This window comes from Marmota marmota, unplaced genomic scaffold (assembly GCF_001458135.2).
Source record: "Marmota marmota marmota unplaced genomic scaffold, marMar, whole genome shotgun sequence".
NCBI classification, from domain to species: domain Eukaryota; kingdom Metazoa; phylum Chordata; class Mammalia; order Rodentia; family Sciuridae; genus Marmota; species Marmota marmota.
In genome coordinates, this window is record NW_025999977.1 from 53,203,568 (window position 1) to 53,225,904 (window position 22,337).

The 22,337-nt window shown below is 34.2% G+C and overlaps 1 protein-coding gene across 7 annotated transcripts in view; it reads left to right on the top strand.

Annotated features, from left to right (window-relative positions):
* The window catches only part of Rock2 (Rho associated coiled-coil containing protein kinase 2), a 140,485-nt gene that overhangs the window by 61,464 nt on the left and 56,684 nt on the right, over positions 1–22,337 (top strand). For 6 of the 7 annotated variants that reach the window (XM_048804802.1, XM_015479974.2, XM_048804803.1 and 3 more), the window contains one exon: positions 14,481–14,618. The exons of the other annotated variant lie outside the window; for it this stretch is intronic. In XM_048804802.1, coding sequence (XP_048660759.1) covers positions 14,481–14,618 — 138 coding nt within the window. The remainder of the gene's footprint in view (positions 1–14,480; positions 14,619–22,337) is intronic. 7 annotated transcript variants of the gene reach the window in all.

Sequence of the window (22,337 nt, forward strand, 5' to 3'; positions counted from 1 at the left end):
TCTTTAAAAAGCCATGGGCTACATTTTTGTATTGTATCAACATATGCCCTAATTGTTCTTGGTCTCACTGGGGTGCCTCCTTCCTCTAACAATTTCTCTTGCTCGGAGGCAAACAACTTCAAACCTTGAGTCAACCATTTTCCCCAGTTTGCCTGAGAAAGTTCTAGGAACAGGCAACTTGAAATAAAAACAAAATAAATCAAAACAATAACACATTGTTTTTTGAAATGTTCACCCATTCTTTCTCTCTTCCTCAAGGGTGAGAAATTTCACTTACCTCTAAGCTTCAGAAGTTCCCCGCACGGGACGCCAAATGCCGCAGTCTGGCTGGGCACAAAATCACGAGCCACTCACAGCCTTGTAGATTCAAACAGCAATTCTTTATTCCCGAACTCACACCGGCACTCTACAAACACGTTCTGGGGGAATTCACGTTCTGGGCCCCAATCACATTCTGGGCAAAATCCCAAATACTCTCTGAATCCCAAGAGAACTCAACGAGAACTCAAGGCAGCAGGATACGCCCTATTCCCAGCAGGGTACACCTTAAACCTGGAACCGCCCTAAACCCGGATTGTCCTAAACCGGGAACGCCCTAAACCCCAATCCGCCCTGATCCTTGAGCAAGGTCACCTTACATGCAATGACACTGCAAATGACCTGGGTCATGCCATGCGTCATTCTTGGCTCTCAGCAGTACATGATGCTGAGATTCACTGTGGTATATTCATATATGTACATAGGAAGGTTATGTCCGATTCATTTCTGTCTTTCCAATTCGTATTGCCCTTTCTTCTCTAAATTCCCTTTGTCTAATCCACTGAACTTCTATCCCTGCCTCTCCTATTGTGAGTTACCATCCACATCTCAGAGAAAACATTTGACCTTTGTATTTGGGGGATTTAATAAATGAAATAAGCCAATCATTGTCTCCCACCTAAGTCTCCAGATCCATCCATTTACTGGCATATGTCATAAAGTCATTCTTCTTTATGGCTGAATAATATTCTATCACATATATATACCACAATTTCTATTGATGGGCATCTAGGTTTTGGAACCAGAAGCCTTAAAGGGCATATTCTTAAGAATGTACTCAAGGGATGGAGTACTTAGGAGACTTGAAACTATACCTTGTGAAGTATGGCTAAAAAAATTGAGGGTTAGTTTAATGTAGACTTAGGGAAAGGACTACGTTGGAAAGTGATATTTTATTATTATTTACTTGGTTTTATTTTTTGTGTGTTGGTTGATTTTTAGTGAAAATGCAGAAACCTCAGATTTTGGATGTTCTAGTGGGATAACATGACAGTGGAGATATGAAAGATTCTATAAGATAGGGAAAATATAAAGTAAATGAACCTAGGCCCTCCCATTTTCTTTTCCTTTTTTTTTTTTTTTTTTGACTATCGAACCTAGGGGCACTTTACTACTGAGGTATATCCATAGATAGTCCTTTTTATTTTTTATTGTGAGATAGGGTCTCACTAAGTTCCTGAGAATCTTGCCAAGTTTCCCAGGCTAGCCCCCAACTTATGATCCTCCTGTCTCAGCCTCCCAAGTTGCTGGGATTATAGATAATGGTGACCATAAGCATAAATCTCTCTCTGAGCTCTAGTCAATAGAATAGAGAAAATAATACCTATTTTATGAGGATCATTAAGTGGATTTATAAAATAAGCCTGGTTATATTCCCGTAGTGTTAACTTTAGTTATTGATGCCTATTTGATGTATAAAATCATGCTACATATGTTTTACAAAAATACATTGTTTTTGCATACTTAAGAGTCATTGTAGTATCTAGAGATACAATAATTTTGGAGTTGAATTTTGAAAGGAAGTGTGACAGACCTTTTCATGTTTAAAGTCATTGTATTTACTCTCCTGTGTTAATTTGGTCATTATAATTCAATATGTCAAAGACAAGGAAAATATATAGATATAGAAAGCTTTTATGTTTGTTTTTGTTAATTTTCCATCCCAGAATTTGTTTTTTTCCACAAAAAAATGCAGAAACAAAATTATGTTTTTAAAAATAAAAAATATTTTAACATTCCATTAATCTGATGACCTGACCCAAGAGCCTGTGGCATGTCTGTTTGGGCTTTACTTCTTGGCCCTATTTCCTTAGTTAGGAACTTTTTGAAAGAAGGATAAGATTGTAAAGGAAAAGTCCAAATTCTTATGCCATCCATAGCCTTTTGAAGTTTATTTTTATATAGTAGATAAATTAGCATGGTGGACATGTAGGGAATTTCCGCTCCGCATTGGGTACATCTTTATGTTTATGTTTTTCTAATTATTTGAAGGCAGTTTCATGATAATTAGTGCAGATTTGTCTTTCCATGTGAAATGCTTTTTTTCCAGTCAAGTTAAAAGTAAATTTCCACAGAGAGTTCAGTAATCAATTTTTACAAATAAAATTCTGACTGTTAAAGTAACTTTGGTTCAGTACCAATAAGCCATAATCTATAAGATCATTGATTCTAGAGTCAAACTATTTGTAATTGAAATCTCCTTCCACCACTAATTAGTATGATTTTAGCCAAGTTACTTAATCTCTCTGTCCTTTCCTTCTTATCTAGTAAATGAAGGTAATAGTAGCATTTATATCTTGTAGGATTTCTTTCAGAATTAGATGTGACATTTCATATATAAATCCTGTGGAACAGTCTGAGGATCATAGTAGTGTTCAGTAAATGTTAGCATTTAATTGTCAGACATTTAATGGTTCATTTGTTCATCTACTCATGAAATATTTAGTGTCCATGTGTCCTAGGAGCTGTGCATGTTTCTAAGCATATAACCTTTTTCAAAGTGGAGATTCTAGGAGGAGGTGAAGATTAAGCAAGTAAAATTGTTTCATACTGTGGTAAATACTATGAAAGGAAAGATCTGGATGCTATGAGAAAGAACAATGGAAGGATGTCCCTAATTGAGATTGGGAACATAGTGAAGGTCTTACTGTGAGAAAGTGACATCTGAGTTAAGACAGAAAGGAGTTAGCTACTTGAAGACATGAGGTTGAGGTGGGAGTTGAAACTCAAGAACAGCATGTGAAATTGTAAGCCAGGGAAGTGCCAAATCATTTAACTTCTTTGGTGGTAAATTTTCTCATCTGAAAAGGCATTTTTTTTTTTTTTAACAGATTGAAAAGTTCTATAATTCCAAGATGGCAAAATTTGCTTTACTTACTCTCTCCCTCACCTAGAAAGAAGGTGTAAATTTATTTTATAATAAAAAATCTATCAAATGAATTATTTTTATATGATATCATTTTTGCTCTTGGATCCTATTCTGTTTGGATCTTTTCCACATCTAATTTTTATGGAAAAAAAATTGAATTCAGTATATTATTCTGATTAAGAGTGAACTGTATAGTTAGACTTCTTGATTAACTATCAGCATGTGGCCTCAGACAACTATTTAGTCCCCATGACTCAGTTTCCTCATTTTTAAGATAAAGATACTAATATGAATATAGTTGATGGGTTGTTATGACCATTAAATGAGTTAAATATGGAAAAAAATCTAGAATAGTATTTGACACAATGAAAATACATATTATAAGTTTGTTGAGTTTAATTAAACACTAAAAGTAGAATCCAACTTGTTGGTTTAAATAAACTCTTTTTTTTTTGTAGTTAAGGTAATAATGATAAATTTTTAATAGACATTTTTTATTAAAATACTCTGGTTCTGTGGAAAGGAGCCAGAGTCAACTACTTATGTTTCTTGTTTCCATTCCATGATATATTGATTTGTTGTCATCAAAGCTGTACTTTTCTCATCTTGAAGTGGCATTAGTAATAGAATTTACTTTATAACATTTTTTTGTGAGGACTAAATTAGGTCATACATATGTGGTTCTTAGTATAGACCTAGTGCCGTGTGGTGACTGACAGCTCAGGAAATACTAGCTTTTAATACTGATGTCAGTTTCTTTGTCATGGATTTAGGTGGGTTTTAAATAGTCAGAAGTCTTATTCTAACTTTCAGATGTATACCTATGTATTAGTGTACATATAGGGCTGCCATAACACTACTTCAGGCTGCAAGGCTAAAACAACAGGGATTTGTTTTCTCACAAACTCTAGAAGCTGAAGGCCAAGATTAAAGTCTTGTTAGTTTTCAGTAACCAGCCTGTTGGTATCTATCCTTTTACTGCTTTGATGACTAGAAGCAATTGGAGGCACTCTCAAAATTAGTGTCAAATTATTTTATCCTAGTTATTTTCATTCTAAGAAAGTAAAAAATCTTTCCCTGTGGAGTTAGAAAAATCAGATCAGTGTTAATTCTCCTCTAAAGTTAATAATTTTTTTATGTATTGTTCATAGTTGAATAATGAGAGAGGAAGTCAATATTATATATATATTTTTTTTAATATTTATTTATTTTTTAGTTCTTGGCGGACACAACATCTTTGTATGTGGTGCTGAGGATCGAACCCGGGCCGCACGCATGCCAGGCGAGCGCGCTACCGATTGAGCCACATCTCCAGCCCCAATATTATATTTTTTTAAATAAACCTATAGACCCATTGCTGAGATATCTATTCTTTATTAGTTTGATGCATAGTTTGCTAACTTTTCCATTTCTAAGGATATGTGTAATATATGTGTGTGTTAAGTATATCTATATTAAAGAATCATATACATGGTTATGGTTTTTTTTAGTTGTAGTTGTACATTTATTTATTTATATGTCGTGCTGAGGATTGAAGCCAGTGCCTCACACATGGGTAGATGAGTGCTCTACTACTGAGCTGCAACCCCAGCTCTGTAAGTTATGGTTTTTATGTCCACAATAAGTGGTAGCGCATGTTTTTGTAGCAGTTTCAACATTGGGGGCAATTTGTATACAGTTACCAATTTTCACAAGTCTTTCTAGATAAAAATTATTATCATTACCATGATGCCCATTTTGCAAAAGGGGTAATTCAGTTCCACAGATAGCATAAATAATCTTCAGAAGTTCATGTAATTACTGAATGGCAGAGTTGAGATTTGAATTTAGGCAGAGGATTCCAGTGCATAGTCTCTTTGTATGTGGTCACCACCGTCTTTTTCTCTTTTCTTGAAGCATCACTTTTCCCTATTTAACCTATTCTGACTTGTCAGTTTCCTTTCTGGTTTATTCTTCAGCTTACCTTAAAATATTGTAGTTCTCAGTGGCCATTCTTACTTCTTTTATTTGCATTCTCTTTCAAGGTGGGCTTATGCATTCCTGTGACTTTAAATACAATATATAGGCTGCATTTATAATTATTACTCAGAACTTTCTACTTCACTCTTGAGTTCATATGCACAGTGACTTATTTGACATCCTTATTAAGTTGTGTCATAGATGCTTAAAACACGAAATTAAAGTGCTCGATCTCCTCTGTTCTTCCTCCTATTCCTTTTCTTACTCCCCAACTTAGTAAATGGCTGCAGCATCAAACTAGTTGCTGAAGCCAAACAAGCAAGCAAACAAAAGCCAGAGGGGAATCAGAATTGATTTCTTTCCTTTATCCCTTATATGTAATTTTTTTAGTAAGTCCTGTTTTTGCCTTATTCAGTGTCTCCACTTTTGTTTTATTTTTTTCAGCATTCAGGGCTGCCCTCTCATTATGCTGCATTTTTTGTGTTTGCCATGTTTTTCACTTTTGCTAAATAAAAAATTTCCATCATAGTTACTGTTGATCTCAAGCTGTGAAGTGCTGATGGAGAAAATAATGAAGACCGGGCTTATTAAATTTTCTGCAAATTCATGCAGTCTAAACTCAGCTGGACCCATGTTACTGTTTGGTAGACTGTTCCCTCATACATTATGTCCTTACATTGTCATGGACCGTGAACCATGAACCATTTCTACTCCCATTCCTGGTGTGGATATAGTGGAATCTATTGTGAGGCTTTCCTAGCATACTTGTTTTGTTTTCATTATTTCTGTACCTCCCTATATTAACTTAAAGAATGGGAATTTTAGATCTCATCTGACTAATGTAACGGCTACCAAATTGACCCTTCTAAAATACATTCATTATCTCCCCTCTGCGTATAATGGATCCCTTCCCTATCAAATGAAGTATTAAATCTCCGTCCTTATCTTGTAGGCCCTCTTTTAAGACATCACTGATTTTATCTTTTAGCCCTTAACTTCCCCTTTGTGCTCCATTATCATTTCTCATGCTTTTTGTTTTTTCCTGTTTTTTCAATCATACAGTTTTGCTCTGTCAATACTCTTTTTAAAAGAAAACTTTTACTTTTACTCTTTTTTTTCTTTTACTCTTCTACCTTTGATCTGAATGTGGTTTCTCCCTTCTGTGTTCTTTGTTTTATTTTCATTTATCATATTATGCCTTTTAGTTTATATGTAAGCTTCTTTGATTGCTTCTTTTGTATTATAAACTTTCTGTGGGCAAGAACTGTGTCTTTCAAGTACTTTTGGTGTTCCCACCAGGAATCAATAACTCCTCATCATATCTGGGAATATTATCTTCTTTAGTCGAGTACACAATTTAAGAAGAATATTTGTAAGGCAGTGTAGAGAAAAGGGCAAGCTTACTATGTAACCATTTGTTAGTTCAGCCCTGTGGATTGGTAACATGTGTATACACCAGGTGCATCTCTGGGATTGGATTCATCTCATCCTTTTATATCCTTTATAGCACAAAACCTTGAATGTAGAGAGCCTTCATCGAAGGGAAATTGACTGTTCCTTCTTGATCCCAGGGCTCAGGTTGCATCCCTGAACACCTATTGACTTGCTTTTAATGAATGTTAAACCTACCTTTTAAGTAGAATCAACTAAAGTCTAGAATATAGGGCATGATTACCCAATCCTTCTCATATGAATTCAGCCTTTTGATTCTTTCTTTTCTTTGGGGATACAACTGGCCCTTAACTGCTTATAGGGTTATTTCTGAATTGCAAAAAGGAACTCCCTCCATGTTTTTTAATTCTTGTATCTGCTATTTAATCGTGGCTGCCACAAACAGTAAAAGTGACATTTTTTTCTTGCATGTGTAGTGTAAGTTTCATTAGCAGAAGAAAGTAACCCCTCTGGGTCTATCAGATAGATGCACTGCATCTTCTTATACAAAATAAAAATTAATTTTTGATAAAAACAATAAACTTGAAAGCCTCAAATGAGGTGCTTTGGTTAGAATGGTTTTAAATTGTTTTTGTCCCTGAGTGTTCCAGCAGGTCCGTTTTAGGATCCTCTAAGCATGTCTGTATCTACACATAGGACTGTCTCATCTATGTAAGTTTCGTTTCTTTTCTTTTTCTTTCTTTCTTTCTTTTTTTTAGAAATCAGTGTATATAAGCTACAGAAAATAAAAACAAACAAGTAAAAATCGCTCAAAACTCTAATCAGCTGGGACTCCTCCCCTTTCTTTTTTCTTTTTCCCCCTTTTATAAATAGTCTAAAATTAGATGGTGGTTTTTTTTTTTCACTCATTCACTTTAACATTTAACGTGAGGAATATGACAAGTCTTTTCTGTAACAATTATAAGACTTGGAACATTGTTTTTGTCCTTCAGGTAGATTAGTGACAGGGAAACATGTTTAACTTTGTAAGGGAACAAACTATCTTCCATTTGTCAGTGGTGAAATTAGCTGACATTTTCATAGAAAGTATTCTGTATGCTAAGTCTGTATAGTTGTTATCTCATTTTATATTTGCAGCAACTGCATGAATTCTTACATAGACGAAGTCACTGAAATTTAGAGATTAAATAAAATGACCATATAGTTAAAAAATATCTAGGACTTTGCCTAGGTTTGTTGACATCTGTTTTTAAACGTGACTCTGCATAGTATGATAATGAATAGCTACTATATCTGACTGTTTTTTCATGTATCTATCCATCTATATTGAATAGAGGAGAAGGAGTTGGAGAATAAAGGGGAATCTACAGAGATGCTGAGGGAGATTATAATAGAATAACTCAGAGACATCCTCAGAGGAAGATCAATGGAAACCAGCTTTCCTAAAGTTAACAGCACTTATTGTGGTACTTTATAACATCACTGCTAATGAATTTTAAAGGTATGGTGTAGACATTTGGCATGAATAAGAAGAGTATTGCCTCTTAATGTTTTCTCCATAAATTAGAGTTGTAAGAAGGACCACAAGCTGGTGGTTCCCACATTTTGTATTTTGAGCTGATAACTGTCCTGTCCAAGCAGTTTAAGTGAAATTCAGGTCTGATGAATCATACCATCTAGCCAAAACATTCTTTTCATATTCAAAGTTTTGTAGATATCATATGGATATAGACAATGATTTACTGAATGGAAAGTTCAATATTGGACAGTTGAATCAGACTATTTAGCACTGTACAAACCTCTAGGCAGTCCACAGTGAATGCTTTCTTTTCCTGAAGGAACTTATGAGGCAAATATCACATATCTCATATGTTAGACAATGGTGAGGGCTGAGCAAGTACAGAGTGGAAATTCATCACCAAAAGTGAAATGATGAACATTTTTCTCATATTCAGAACTCATCTTTTGACTGTAATGTCTAACTTTTTGTTTATTTGAATGAAACGGCTGTTTCCTTCTAGGTTTTTTGTTTAAGTTATCTTACATGTAAATGTTGCTATTTTAAATTTTAACTTTTCTACCAGCTTACCTTCTGTTCACAGCCATTCATTATAGCAAAATTCTTCGTGCCATTTTTGTCATCCACAAATAATAATATTGTATAAATTGACTTGTGTTTTATGATTTGCTTTTTGTAATAAAAGTTAGGAAACAATTCAAAATTTGATTTGTTGTTAGAATAAGTGAAAGTTTGAAGAATGGTGTAAATATATATATAGAAGAGGGATTACCTCAACATTTATTGTTAGTAATAAATTTTTAGTAATATTGTTAACATTTATCTTCACTTTTTAATAATATCAGTGGAATATTCATTTGCTTTGAAATAATCTAATTCAATATAAAGCAATTAAAAATCTCATCTAGGGCTGGGGCTGTAGCTCAGTGACAGCACTTGCCTAGCATGTGTGCGGCACTGGGTTTGATCCTTAGTGCCACATAAAAATAAATAAGACATTCTTCTCATCTACAACTACAAATTTTTTATTTTTTTTTTTTAAATCTAATCTATCTGCTGTGGCAGAGATTTCTAGTTTAAAGACTAGGATCTTCCCTAATCTACTCCCCTACTGGGTTTTCATATTGCTTTCCATTGCATTTATTTTCAGCATTCTATAAATTTGATGACTCTACAAATCAAGGGAGCTGCTATTCCAGCCTACTAATTTAATATAGAAGATGACTGTAATCTGTTATATTGTTATCACTTAGTTGGCCCTTTGCATTTAGGCCTCTTTTCACATGAAGTTATAGTGTATCAAAATACTTCAAGTTTCAAAATATCTAAAAATGAGAAATGATAACACTTTAATGTATTATAATAACCTTTGTAATTAAATCCAGTAACCCTTGTAATTAAAATTGATTAAGCACTTTTCATTTTGGACTATGTTTTCTTTATATCCATATGGATATTTTATCTATTTGTTCTTTCAAGTACTGACATGGGAAGATTAAAATTTTTAACTGAAAATGGGATCTCTCTCTCTCTCTCTCTCTCTCTCCCTCCCTCCCTCTCACTTCTCTTAGTGTTTGCTTCATGAATTGTCAAGGTTATTTATTAAAGATGTACACATTTAGAATTGTTAGGCCTTCCTGATGAATTACCTATTTTGTCCAAATTACCCTCCTTGTTTCTTTATTACTTATATTTCAAAGCCAACTTATTCTTGCTGTTTTCGTGGTATATTTTCTTCCATCCTTTTAATTTTTGGCCTTTCTAGTTTTAAAGTTAAACTGTATAAACTTGGAGCCAGGTGTGGTGATCCTGAAATCCTAGCTGTAGGGAGACTGAAGCTGGAAGACAACAAGTTGGGGGCGCAGCCTGGACGCCTTAACTGAGTGAGACCCTGTCCCAATATAAAAACGTGAAGAGAAGAGTTGGGAAGTAGCTTAGTAGAACAGCACTTACCTAGCATATCGAAGGTGCTGGGTTCAATCTCTAATAATATGAAAGGGGGAAAAATTTAGGACTTTTTTTTTTTAATGTTGATAATTTCTGTTTTTTAATTGTATTGTTTACTCCATTCATTTATGCACATATTTTAGACTGTTTAAAATTGTCTTGAGCCCCCCAAGTCTGCTTATTTCCATTTATTTATTTTGTCTTTGTTCTTCAGATTGCTTTGTGTTCAATTTCACTGATATCCAGTCTGCTTGATGGTTAAGCCCTTCTGGTGAATATTTCATTTCAGTTATTGTAGTTTTTCATGTAAAAAATTTCTAGTTTTTTTTTTCATAGTCCTTTATTTCTTTAACAAATTTTTCTTTATTTCTTTGAGTATTTTTTTTTTTGAAGAGTATTGGTTTTCATCCTAATATTCATTTACTTGCTGATTACCCTTAACTTGTGCAGGCTTAGTTTTATACTTTATAAAAGTAGATGTGTAGAAAGATGATAGTATTTACCAAGTTCTTTTAACTCAGTAGGACTGAGCCTCCAGATTGTATCTTTTTAATTTTTTTTTTAATATTTATGTTTTAGTTGTAGTTGGACACAAAGGTACTGTACCTTTATTTTTTTAATTTATTTTTTAACGTGATGCTGAGGATCAAACCCAGGGCCTTACACGTGCTAGGCTAGTGTTCTACTGCTGAGCCACAACCACAGTCCCCCCAAATTGTATCTTTTTGATCTTCAGAAGTTTACCATTAGCCTTTTTAGGTAGTGCTAGAGTAGGCCCTACTTTAGAGCATTGTGCTTTCTTTAGCTGTGTCACCTAGATGCCCAGGTAATTACCAGGATTTCTTCAATTTTGTTTGACTGGAAATCCAGTGTTTTTCCAGTGTTGCTTAATTTGCAGTGTTTCTATTCTGCTGTCAACCCCATAGCAGTTGGGGTATCCTCTGGGATACTTTGTCTCTCTAGGTAGCTGATCCTTTCTAGGGATCTGATCTCCCTCTTTTACAGCTCTTAACTTTCCAGTTTCCTCCCTGGCATAATCCAGATTCCTCATTTGTTCTGAACTCTCTGCTTCCTTGACTCAGCAGGATTGCTGTGCTTTGCTGTTCGCTGGTTGGGATATTTCAAGTAGTTTTTGGGACATTATAGGGTGGTTGACTTGTCGATATTCTCTTCTCTTAGGGACCAAAGTCTGTGCTGTTTATTTTAAAAAGCCTGGAAACTGTTGTTTCATATTTCATGTTTTATGGTTGTTTACAATGAAAGAGCTCACTAGTACCAGTCATTCCATCACAGCCAGAAATGCATGACCCTGGGTGATAAATAGTGGTGTATATTGTGCCTTGCTAGGATTATCTGTGTTTTCCATTAGTGATTTGTTATTTCCATGTAACAAAATTTCTTATCTGTTCTTAGAGGAAAAACTTTATCTATTAAACATAATTTAACTATTATCTATTAAACTGGATTTATTAAACAATGATTCTCTAAAATTTTATTCATTTTATGTAGCATTTGATCTGTAAGTAAAATGGTTCTTCCTTGTCTCCTCTAGGGAAGAGAAGTGTTCCATTTATTTTTATCAATAATGTTGATTCTAGATGTGAATAGTGTTTGACAAGCAGTAAATAGAAACATTACTTATTGAATCTTTATTTAAACTGGAAATTTAGTCTTACCTGTCACATCAAGTTACTAATTAATTCACCAAATATTTAGTGAGTGTCTTTTATTGCTGATGCTGACACTGAACTTGGCACTGAGGAGACATTGAAGAACAAAACATATGAAATAATCCCTGCCCTTGGTGAGTTGACATTGTCATATGGTAGATAGGGAATAAGTACAAAGAAACAAATTATAATTTTGGATATACTAGGAAGAAAACAAATGGAGTTCTGAAGTAGAGAACAGTGAGCTCCTACTTTGGGTTATGTGGTCAGAAAACCATTTGAGGAGTTCTGTGTTTCAACAAGGTGATTAAGGAGCTAGTATACTTGGGAGAAAGGTGGAGGCCAGGACTGATGGGTTTTCTAATGCTTTCTATAGTACATGTAAAGATCCTGAGAAAAAGTTTGTTATATTACAGGAGTTGAAAGAAGGTGTATGAAATAGCAACAAGATGAAAATAGCAAGATGTAAATTGGGAAGTTGGGCATAGGTAGATCATTTAGGACCCTGAAGACTATGGTCAGAGGCTTAATTTCCTCCTAGCTTTTTTTTTTTTCCCCAAAAAAGAGTAGGGTGATCAAAAACTGGCATACTTCTGAGGGAAAAGGAGCACAAAGTGAATGGAATACTGCGTTGGCAGATGTAATCTGGCCGTGTTTGGGGGAAATCATCCTAAACGTGGGCTTACGTATGTAGAAATAGCATATAGATTCTGAATGCTTCATTCTTCATGCCATCAGGCAAGTTAACTTCTCTGTGCCTTGTATTTGTCACTTGAAACAGGGAAATATTACCTCATTGGGTCTATTAAGATGAAATAAGAAAATACATGTTTCAGAATATATAGTGAGCTGGTCATGGTGTCACATATGCTTGTAATTAATTCTACCTACTTGAGGATGAGGCAAGAGGATTGCAAGTTCAGGGTCAGCCTGGGCATTTAGTAAGACCCTATCAGAAAATAAAATTTTAAAAAGGAAGGGTATGTTCTTAATTGTTAGAGTGCTTGTCTAGCATGTGTGAATCCCTGAATTAAACTCCGAATTCAATCTTCAGAACTGCCCGAAAAAGAAAAACCACGGTGCCTGCCACCTACTAAGTACTCAATAAATTCCTTCTTTCAGAAAATATTTATTAAAAGGTTATTATGTGCCAGGCATTAACTAGGCATGGGGGATTAAACAGTGAAAAAACATAAAAGCCCTTGCTTTCATTGGTTTAACTTCTATTGCTGTGAGATAGGTGCAAATTATTATTATTATTATTATTTTAAGAAAAGGATGCAAGATGATTAATAAGTGCAAGGGAGCAAAAGCAAGGGAGAATGAAATAGGAAGCAGTGCTGGCAGCAGAGGGAAACAGCAAGTTGAAAGTTTCAGAAGCTCCATCAGATCATGTGTTTCTGAGAGGGCAGCATTTGAACGGGGATTTGAGGGAAGTAAGAAACTGAGTGTGACTAGAGGATGGTTACAGGCAGAAGGAATAGCACATGGAAAGATGACAGGGAAAGCCTCTTAGGGGATTTTAAGCAGAGGAGGGTTCAGAAGAGGTTTATATTTAGGTTGAGTGACAGCAGGGAACCTAGCTGAGACTTGCTGATAAGTGAAATAAAAGATGTTGGGCCAGGGTTGTAGCAATGGAAGTCGTTAGTAGATTCTGAAACTAGTGGATGGTTGGATTTTGAAACAATTTGAGGTAGAATTGAAATGATTGACTGACAGAATTTTTTAGTCCAAGCTAAAAGATGGAAGCTGCCATTTATCAAAATTGGGGGGTTGGGAGGCATTATGGGAGGAATACATTCAAAGGTGAAGTTTGAGATTTTCAGTTTTGGTTGTCCTGTAAGACACTGAGTTATAACTGCTAGCAATTATTTATCATTAATTTTCCAATAAAGGTTAACTGTTATAATCTTTACTAAGTATTTGTTGACTCTGTAATAGATAATTTGCTCTCTACTACAGTGGCAAGGAAGTTTGGGGAATTAAAAGAGCAGTCCAAAGTAGAGACCATTCTTGCCCTTGTGGAACTTAAAGTTTAATAGGGAAGATAGGAATTGATCTAATAACCATATTTTAACCTTTTAAATAGGGTACCTAGAAAAAAATAAGGATGGATTAATAAAATCACAGCTATTCTTAGATATCTAAATCTATTAGATTCACTTAAGTTCTGATAGTGAAGGATGTACACATGGATGTTTCAAATAAAAATAAATGTTTTCCCCAGTGACTTATCTTGGATGTTTTTATTTAACAATATCTTATTCTTGAAATTGGCTGATTGCTGGGCACAGTGGCTCATGCCTATAATCCCAGAGGCTTGAGAGGCTGAGACAGATGGATCACAAGTTCAAAGCCAGCCTCAGTTATGGCAAGGTGCTAAGCAACTCAGTGAGACCCTGTCTCTAAATAAAATACAGAAAAAAATAGGGCTGGGGATGTGGCTCAGTGCTTAAGTGCCCCTAAGTTCAATCCCGGTAACCCTCCCTCCCCCACCAATAATTGACTGATTAACACAAGAGTATTAAAGTTCATGAATTTAGCTTTATTTAGAAGAAATGAGATACTGGTATATTGAACTCAATGTTGAAAATTATCTGTTTCATGAAATATTTAGGCTGTTGTAAATTTTCTCCTTTATGTTGAATATGCTTTTACTTTTTAATAGTTAAGGATCCAAAAAAAAGAAAAAGTTAAGGATCAATTTATTTTGCAGCAGAAGGCACTAACAGTAGGATTATAGTATAATCTATTTACTCTCCTCTCATAAAATTATTTATAATTTTTATGATTAAAAATTCCACAGGTTCGTCATAAGGCATCACAGAAGGTTTATGCTATGAAGCTTCTTAGTAAGTTTGAAATGATAAAAAGATCAGATTCTGCTTTCTTCTGGGAAGAAAGAGATATTATGGCCTTTGCCAATAGTCCCTGGGTGGTTCAGGTAAGCATACTAACTTTTACAGTTTATTTTATTTTTTTAAGTGCTATTATTCATAAGAGTTCATGTGCTGAAAGTCCTTGGTCTCACTTACATAGTAATAATGCAGTTGTTTTCAGTGAGTCAATATACTTGTTTAATGTTCCTGAACAGTATCTGTATAGACACATGTAATAATTACTTAAAATTGATGAATGCATGGAAGTATTACTTGCAACTTTTTCCTTTTTAACTCTCTTCTATAAAAAAATTAGCTTGATCATCAACATGTCATTACTCCTGCCTACCTTTTCTTGTGGTTTACATCATAGAAATGTAGTAAATTTATTGACTCATTTGGAAGGATATATACATATTAATATCATTTAGAAATTGTTATTACATTAATTAGCCTATCTCAGGAAAAAAATTACTTGACTGTAGGAGAATTTCCAATTGTTTGTCCTTTGTATATTGCCCATAATTTAAGATAGTATTAGCACTCCTGATTCTGCATCTTATTTGAACGTAGGTTAAGAAATTTTTGGTTTTGTTTTGCACCAGTTTTACTTCTCTTAAAGATTTTGTAATACATATCTAAATCCACACACATTTTTGAACAAGTGCCATGAGTAAGATTAGGTACGTGCCACTGCATGTTCAGAAAATTTAAATGATCTAGGGAGTTTGATACCTTGCTTGTGGAAGGCACTGTGGAGGTTTAAAAAAAAAAAAAAATTGCCATATTAATGACTTTGTCTTTTTATTTTTATTTTTTTATGGTACTGGGGATTAAGCCCAGGGATGCTGAGCTATATCTCCAGTCCTTTCTATATTTTATTTTGAGACAAGGTCTTACTAAGTTGTGTAGGGCCTCACTAAGTTGCTGAGGCTTGGCTTTGAACCTGTGGTCCTCCTACTTCAGCCTTCTGAGTTTCTGGGATTTCAGGTGTGTGCCACCTCACCTGGCTTGTGACTATGGCATTTGAAACCTCATTACTCTTGTTTTTTTGTTTTTAATATTTAGTCTTAATCTCCCCCTCCTCTTTATTTTGTTGATTATATGTAGCCAGTTATTAGAAATTCTAGTATGTGCAGCTAAAACTAAAAATTTTGTTTCAAATTATGTATCACAATAATTTACTTGACTAAAGAATGACTATAAAATATTATTTGTTCCATGTTTAGCTTTAAATTGCTTTTATAGTCGTATATTCATTGCTATTTCCAGATATTATTTCATATATTGCTATCTTTTGATCTTTAATTCTGTTAGGTGGAGCCTTATGAAGTGTTAATTGAGAAAGAAAGGATCTCTCAATAGTTGAAATAATCTGCAAAAGCAAATCAACAGTCAAAACATAGTACAATTGAAAAAGTAATTCAGATTATGACTGTGGTATTCATGTGTTTCTCTCTCTCTTTTAACTAATATGCCATGCAACATTACACTTACATGTATGAAATGTTTTAATTTGGGGGGAAACTTGTCAAAGGGACTGACCTATTTTTATTTATTAATTTCATTACTCACCTTTTCAAAAATATATTCACAGAGTTGTTTAATCACTACCACTGCCTAATTCTAGAATGTTGTTGTTATCCTCAAAAGAAACTAAATCATTTGGCAGTTATTTCTCAATTCTCTCTGGAGGAAAATTTTAATGCATCAAAGGTTTCAATCCATGGTCACTTGACTCTGTTTTTTTCAGGGCTTGTGATAAGGCAGAACATTATGATGGGGAGTGTTTTGTGGGGCAGAGTTGCTCACTTTATGGCAACCAGGAAGCAGAGACAGAAAGAGAATGGGTCTGGGGACCCTTAAGTAGGTCCCTACTGATTTATTTCCTTTAACTAGGCCCGTCTTCTTAAAAGTTTCTACTTCCTTCTGCCAGATAGCCCATTAAGCTATTCATCATTAGTGGATTAATGCATTGATGATATCAGAGCCCTCATGATCCAAGTACCTACCCAAAGCCCCTCCTTTAAACAGTGATGCATTGGGGATCAGGCCTTCAACACATGAGCCTTTGGGGGACATTTGAGACCCAAACCATAACATTATATAAATGGGATCATATGATATGGTATTTGTGACATCTTTAAACATTCATTCATATTATAACATATATTAGCACTTCGTTCCTTCCTGGCTGAGTTATGTTCTGTTGTCTGGTTATACCACATTTTCTTCATTCATCACTTAATGGACATTTGAATCATTTTTATTTTGGGCTTTTTTTTTTTTTTTGACTGTTTTGAATAATGCTGCTATGAATTTTCTTTCATATGGCTTTTGGTGACTAAGTTCACACATTCCTTTTAGGTGATCTACCTTGTAGAGAAATTGATGGATCAGAGAGTGTGCATATAATCAGTTTCAATGGATTATTTCAAATAGCTTTCTAAATCTCAGCTCTTATTTTTTAATGACTATTCAATATTTAATTGTACAAATGGTCCCATGATTTGTTGGTGCACTATGTTTGTTGAAAGTAGCTATTTTCATTTTTCTTACATAAATTATGCTGCAATATAACTCTTTGGTCCCTCTATATGTCTTACATATATGTTTTTAGTGTGATTTTTAAAAATTCAACAGATGTATATTGGCACATTTAAAAATCTTATTCTTTTGCTGGTAGAGAGGACTTTTTATTCTAGTTTATCTAGTTTGTTCTGTTTTTCTAAGGATACTAGTATTTTTCTAGTGTCCTTATTTTTGTTGTAACTCTTTTTATGGTAAGCTCTTCCTTGCTTTCTTTTCCAGTTTTATCCCCCAAATGTGTACTCTAAGTATATTATTTTAGTTTTGGTCTTTTTTTTTTTTTTTTTTGCAATGCTGGGGGAAATAAAATCTAGGATCTCAGACATGTAAGGCAAGCACTCTACTACTGAGCTAAATCCCCACCCAGTTTTTGGTATTTAAAAAACTTTTTAAATTTAGGTATATCTTTTACCTTTTGTCTCTCAAGCTATAGTATTCCTGTTCTTTGATAGTTTTTTGTCCCCAGGTTGAAAACCTGGATTTTGATAATTTTGTCCTTGTGATATAGTTCAACATGCTTCTCTCTCATTTGAATTTTTGTAAGTTGATAGAGTAAAGGGTTTGATTGGATTCAGATTTTATTTTTAGGAGGCTATTTCATAGGCAGTATTTTTCTTCTTTCAGGAGGCCAATGTCTGATTATCCTGTGTTATCATAACTATTTTTGATCAGTGTCTTGATCTTTTAAGGATTGTAAAACGGTGATGTTTCAATTTCATCACTCCTTCTTAATTGTAGTGACTGGAATGTTTCTATAAAGAAAGATATTCCCCCATTTACTAATTGGTTACTCCATGATATAGTTCACATTGGAAGGACAAAAACTTCATTATAATTTCCCTATATTTACCAGTTTCCAAAAAGGAAGGACATAGTTTTCTTTTTATCTCTTAAGGGTGACCAGTTTGGGGAGGAGGGTGGAATCAGTTTGAATGCATGGACCTAAAAAATGTAGTTAATATATTTTAGTCCTCTGAACACCTTGTTGAAGCTTATGTTATGACACCTTTGGCCAGTGTAATCATATTTAAATTGGTTCCTGAGACCTTTTGACAGAGCCTTAGGTGTTTTTAATAGTTTGCTTTTCTGTCTGGTGAAACAGGGTGTTCCAGACTTATATGAATTCTGCCCATGATATGGAATTAGCTGTGCTTGTCCATCTGTCTGTTGTATATAAATATTTCATGACTATTTCTTTAGAATAGGGTCCTGGCAGAAGTTGGGTGCGGTGGTGTATGCCTGTAATCCCAGTGGCTCGGGAGGCTGAGACAGAATGGTGAGTTCAAAGCCGGCCTCAGCAAAAGCAAGCTGCTAAGCAAATCAGTGAGACCTTGTCCCTAAATAAAAATACAAAATGAGGTTGGAGATGTGGCTCAGTGGTTGAGTGCTCCCTGAGTTCAATCCTTGGTGCCCCTTTCTCTCTCTCTCACACACACACACACACACACACACAAAATAGGGTCCTAGCATTGGAATTCATGGGTCACATAGTATGCACCTTTGACATTTGATTGAAAGGACCAGATTACTTTGTAAACAAAGCAAGTTTTTTTTTTTTTTTTTTGTTGTTGTTGTTGTTGTTATTGTTGTTACTGGGGATTGAACCCAGGGGTGCTTACCCACCAACATCATTTTTTATTTTGAGACAGAGTCTTTCTAAGTTGCTTAGAGCTTTGCTGAGTTGCTGAGATTGGCTTTGAATTTATGATCCTTCTACCTCAGCGTCCTTAGACTTTGGGATTACAGGCATGTGCCACTTTGCCTATCTAAAAATTTTTTTTAGTAAGCTTATATTATCACTAATGGCGTAAAAGGTTTTCTTCTACCACATTTTAAGCAAATACTAAATATTGTACTTGTTTTAAACTGTCAGTTGCTTGCTTGATAAAAAGATATTATTGTGTTCATTACATTGCCTTGTTTACTTGCAAGATTCAGCATATTTACTATTATTAGTAACTTATACTCCTTATACATTGCATGTCACATTTTTCTAACATTAGAAAATTAACTTGTTTTTAAATTCATTTGCTAATGTTAATAGATGCTAGGTATTAATCCTTTGTTGTATATGTTGGAAATACACTCTCTTGACTATTACTTGCCTGTTGCTTATGGAAGTTTTAAATATAGATGTAGTAAAATCTTTAGATTTTACATTTCAATTGTTGAGCAATACCTTCCCCATGCTCAGGATTATAAAAATAATGTTCTATACTTTCTTTTCTTCTTCTACTTTTTTTTTTGGTACTGGGGATAGAACACAGGTGAACTTTAACACTGGGCTATGTTCCCAAGCCATTTTAATTTTGAGATAAGGTATATTCTTTATAATTTTTTTATATTTTAATTTTTGGAGAGAAATCTATTTCTGTGTTATCAGAAAATAATTTTTATATGAAATATGATTTGTTGTTTTCTAAATGGTTAGCCAGTTTTTCCATCATCATTTATTGAAAAGTTCCTTTTCCCCAAGAAATGAATGAAATAGTTTGTATATTACAGATTAAATCACCATATATACATGAATTTCTCTTTGAAGCTCTGTTTTATTACATCCATTTGTTAATTGTCCCTGTGCTAAAATCACATTATTTTAATTTCTGTAGTTTTTCAAATAGTTTGATATCTGATAGGATAGTCTCTTCTTAATGTTTTACTTTAAAAATATTTTTCCAGAGGGCTGCAGGTGGCTTAGTGGTATAGAACTTGCCAAGCATGCATGAGGCCCTGGGTTTGATCCCCAGCACTGCCAAAAAACGGGGGGGGGATTTTTTTTTTTTCAGCAGCAATTTTTTCATACGCTTAACCATATCACTCTTTAGCAGGAATCCAGAAGTAATAGATTGAATGGGAAAGCACTTCATATTTTTGGGTGGGGAGTCAAAAATTGAAATGCCTCCCATGTATTGCGTATTGTGGAAGTTATGTCTATTTGTGGAAGTAGGAAGTTTCCTTATTCACCCTTCATTTGCTGCTGTTTGACAATTTCCCTTCCCCATTAACATTTACTTACACCTCCCAAACAACAAATAATATGTAACAATTCTTAAAAAATTTCTCTGTGAAGTTAGAATTAGCTGAACAAAATGAATTTTGACTTACATTGTTTTAATTGGTACTTTTTTATTGCTTTGATTATTTTGGATTAGTCTTCTTTTAACAATATAGTATATCTCTTCATATAAAACCTGATCTTCAGTGAAGCCACGTTTTTTACCTTTCCAAGTAGGTTTAGAAGAATTTATACATAAGAAAGCTCTTTATTTTAATAAGTAGTTATTACAAAATATACAATAAAATGGCATTGGCTAATTGTTTCAAGGTAGTGTTGAACAATAGTTCTTTTTTCCCCCCATCCTTGTCCTTTTTTATTGTTTTAAATTTTATTTGGGTTTACTTCTCAGGTCTTTCTGATATTTAAAGCTTTCTAAGATGGGTAAATGATTAGGCCTGGTCAGGTCTTTCCTAGATTACTATTGTTTTCTTAACAGGAATAATGTTAAAGTATTTAAAATGTTTCCTTCAGTGTCTTTTAAGATTTACTGTTGTTGTTTATCTGTGATTATAATTCACTAAAAATAAAAAGACTTTAAAGTAGTATAAATTCTAAAGTAAATGCTATCTACTATAATGTGATATTTTCTTAATAGGCTATTAAATTTTATTACTAATATTTTGTTAAAAAATTTTTTATCTGCATAAAGGAGACTGGACATTTAATTTTTCAAACAATGGATCATGGTGCTTTTCATATCAGAGCAAAACTACTCAAATAGACATAGTTGGGAAACACACCTTTTTTTTTGTTTGTTTTAATTTTTAGTTGTAGATGGACACAGTATCTTTATTTATTTTTATGTGGTGCTGAGTATCGAACCCAGTGCCTCACATGTGTGAAGCAGGTGCTCTACCACTGAGCTACAGCCTCAGCCCCAACAAACCATTATTTTCCCTGTTCTTTTTGGTACAGTTTATATAAAATATAGACTGTTCATTCTATAAGGTTTGATTGAACTTGTTTGCGAAGAAAAAATGTAAATATATTTAATATTGTCAATTTTAGGATGTTTTTTTTTTTTTAGAGGGGGGGTGTGCGGGGACTGGGGATTGAACCCAGGGGCACTTAACCCCTGAGCCACATCCCCAGCCTGTTTTATATTTTATTTAGAGAGAAGGTTTTCCTGAGTTGCTTAGAGCCTTGCTAAGTTGTTTTTTTTTTTTTAAAGAGAGAGGGAGAGGGAGAGGGGGAGAGAGAGAGAGAGAATTTTTTAATATTTATTTTTTTAGTTATCGGCGGACACAACATCTTTGTATGTGGTGCTGAGGATCGAACCCGGGCCGCACGCATGCCAGGCAAGTGCGCTACCGCTTGAGCCACATCCCCAGCCCCCTAAGTTGTTGAGATTGGCTTTGAACCTCCTGCCTCAGCCTCCTGAGTCCTGGGATTATAGGCGTACACCGCTACGCCTGGCCATTTTTAGTTTAAAAACTTATTATGATAGGTTTGAGGACATAGCTGAATGATAGAGTGCTTGCCTAGTCCTTGGGTTTAATCCCTTTCATCGTGAAAAAAAATATTATAATAAATTTTAAACATTTCTTAAAGTAGAAACATTTCTTCTACCAGGAATTGGCAAATCTTTTTGTAAGAGGCCAGATGGCAAATATTTTAGGCTTTGCAGCCCAAGAGGCAAGATCGAAGACATTATATGAATTCTTCTACAATAAGAAAACAAAGTTTTATAGATTTTTTTTAATTCAAGAAATAATAATAAATACAATTTTTAAAAATAGAGGTACACTAATGATTAGAATGGAATTTTTTTCCTGGGAATGAGAACATTTCCTTAATTGAGGTTCACAATTGGTGTTTTTTGTCATCAAAATTGATTGTATATGTTCATTGTTAAGTTTTACGTATAAGAAGGTTTTATGCATTTGTCTTTGAAAGTATCTTTTCATCAGGGTGTGGTGGCACATACCTGTAATCCCAGAGACTTGGGAGGCTGAGGCAGGAGGATCACAAGTTTGACACCAGGCTTGACAACTTTGCAAGAACCTGTCTCAAAATAAAAAATTAAAAAAAAAAAAATAGGGCTTGGGACATGGCTTTAGTAGTAAAGTTCCTCTGGGTTCAGTCCCTATTACCAAAAAAAGAAAAGTCTTTTCATAACCACCACGTGGTTATTTTT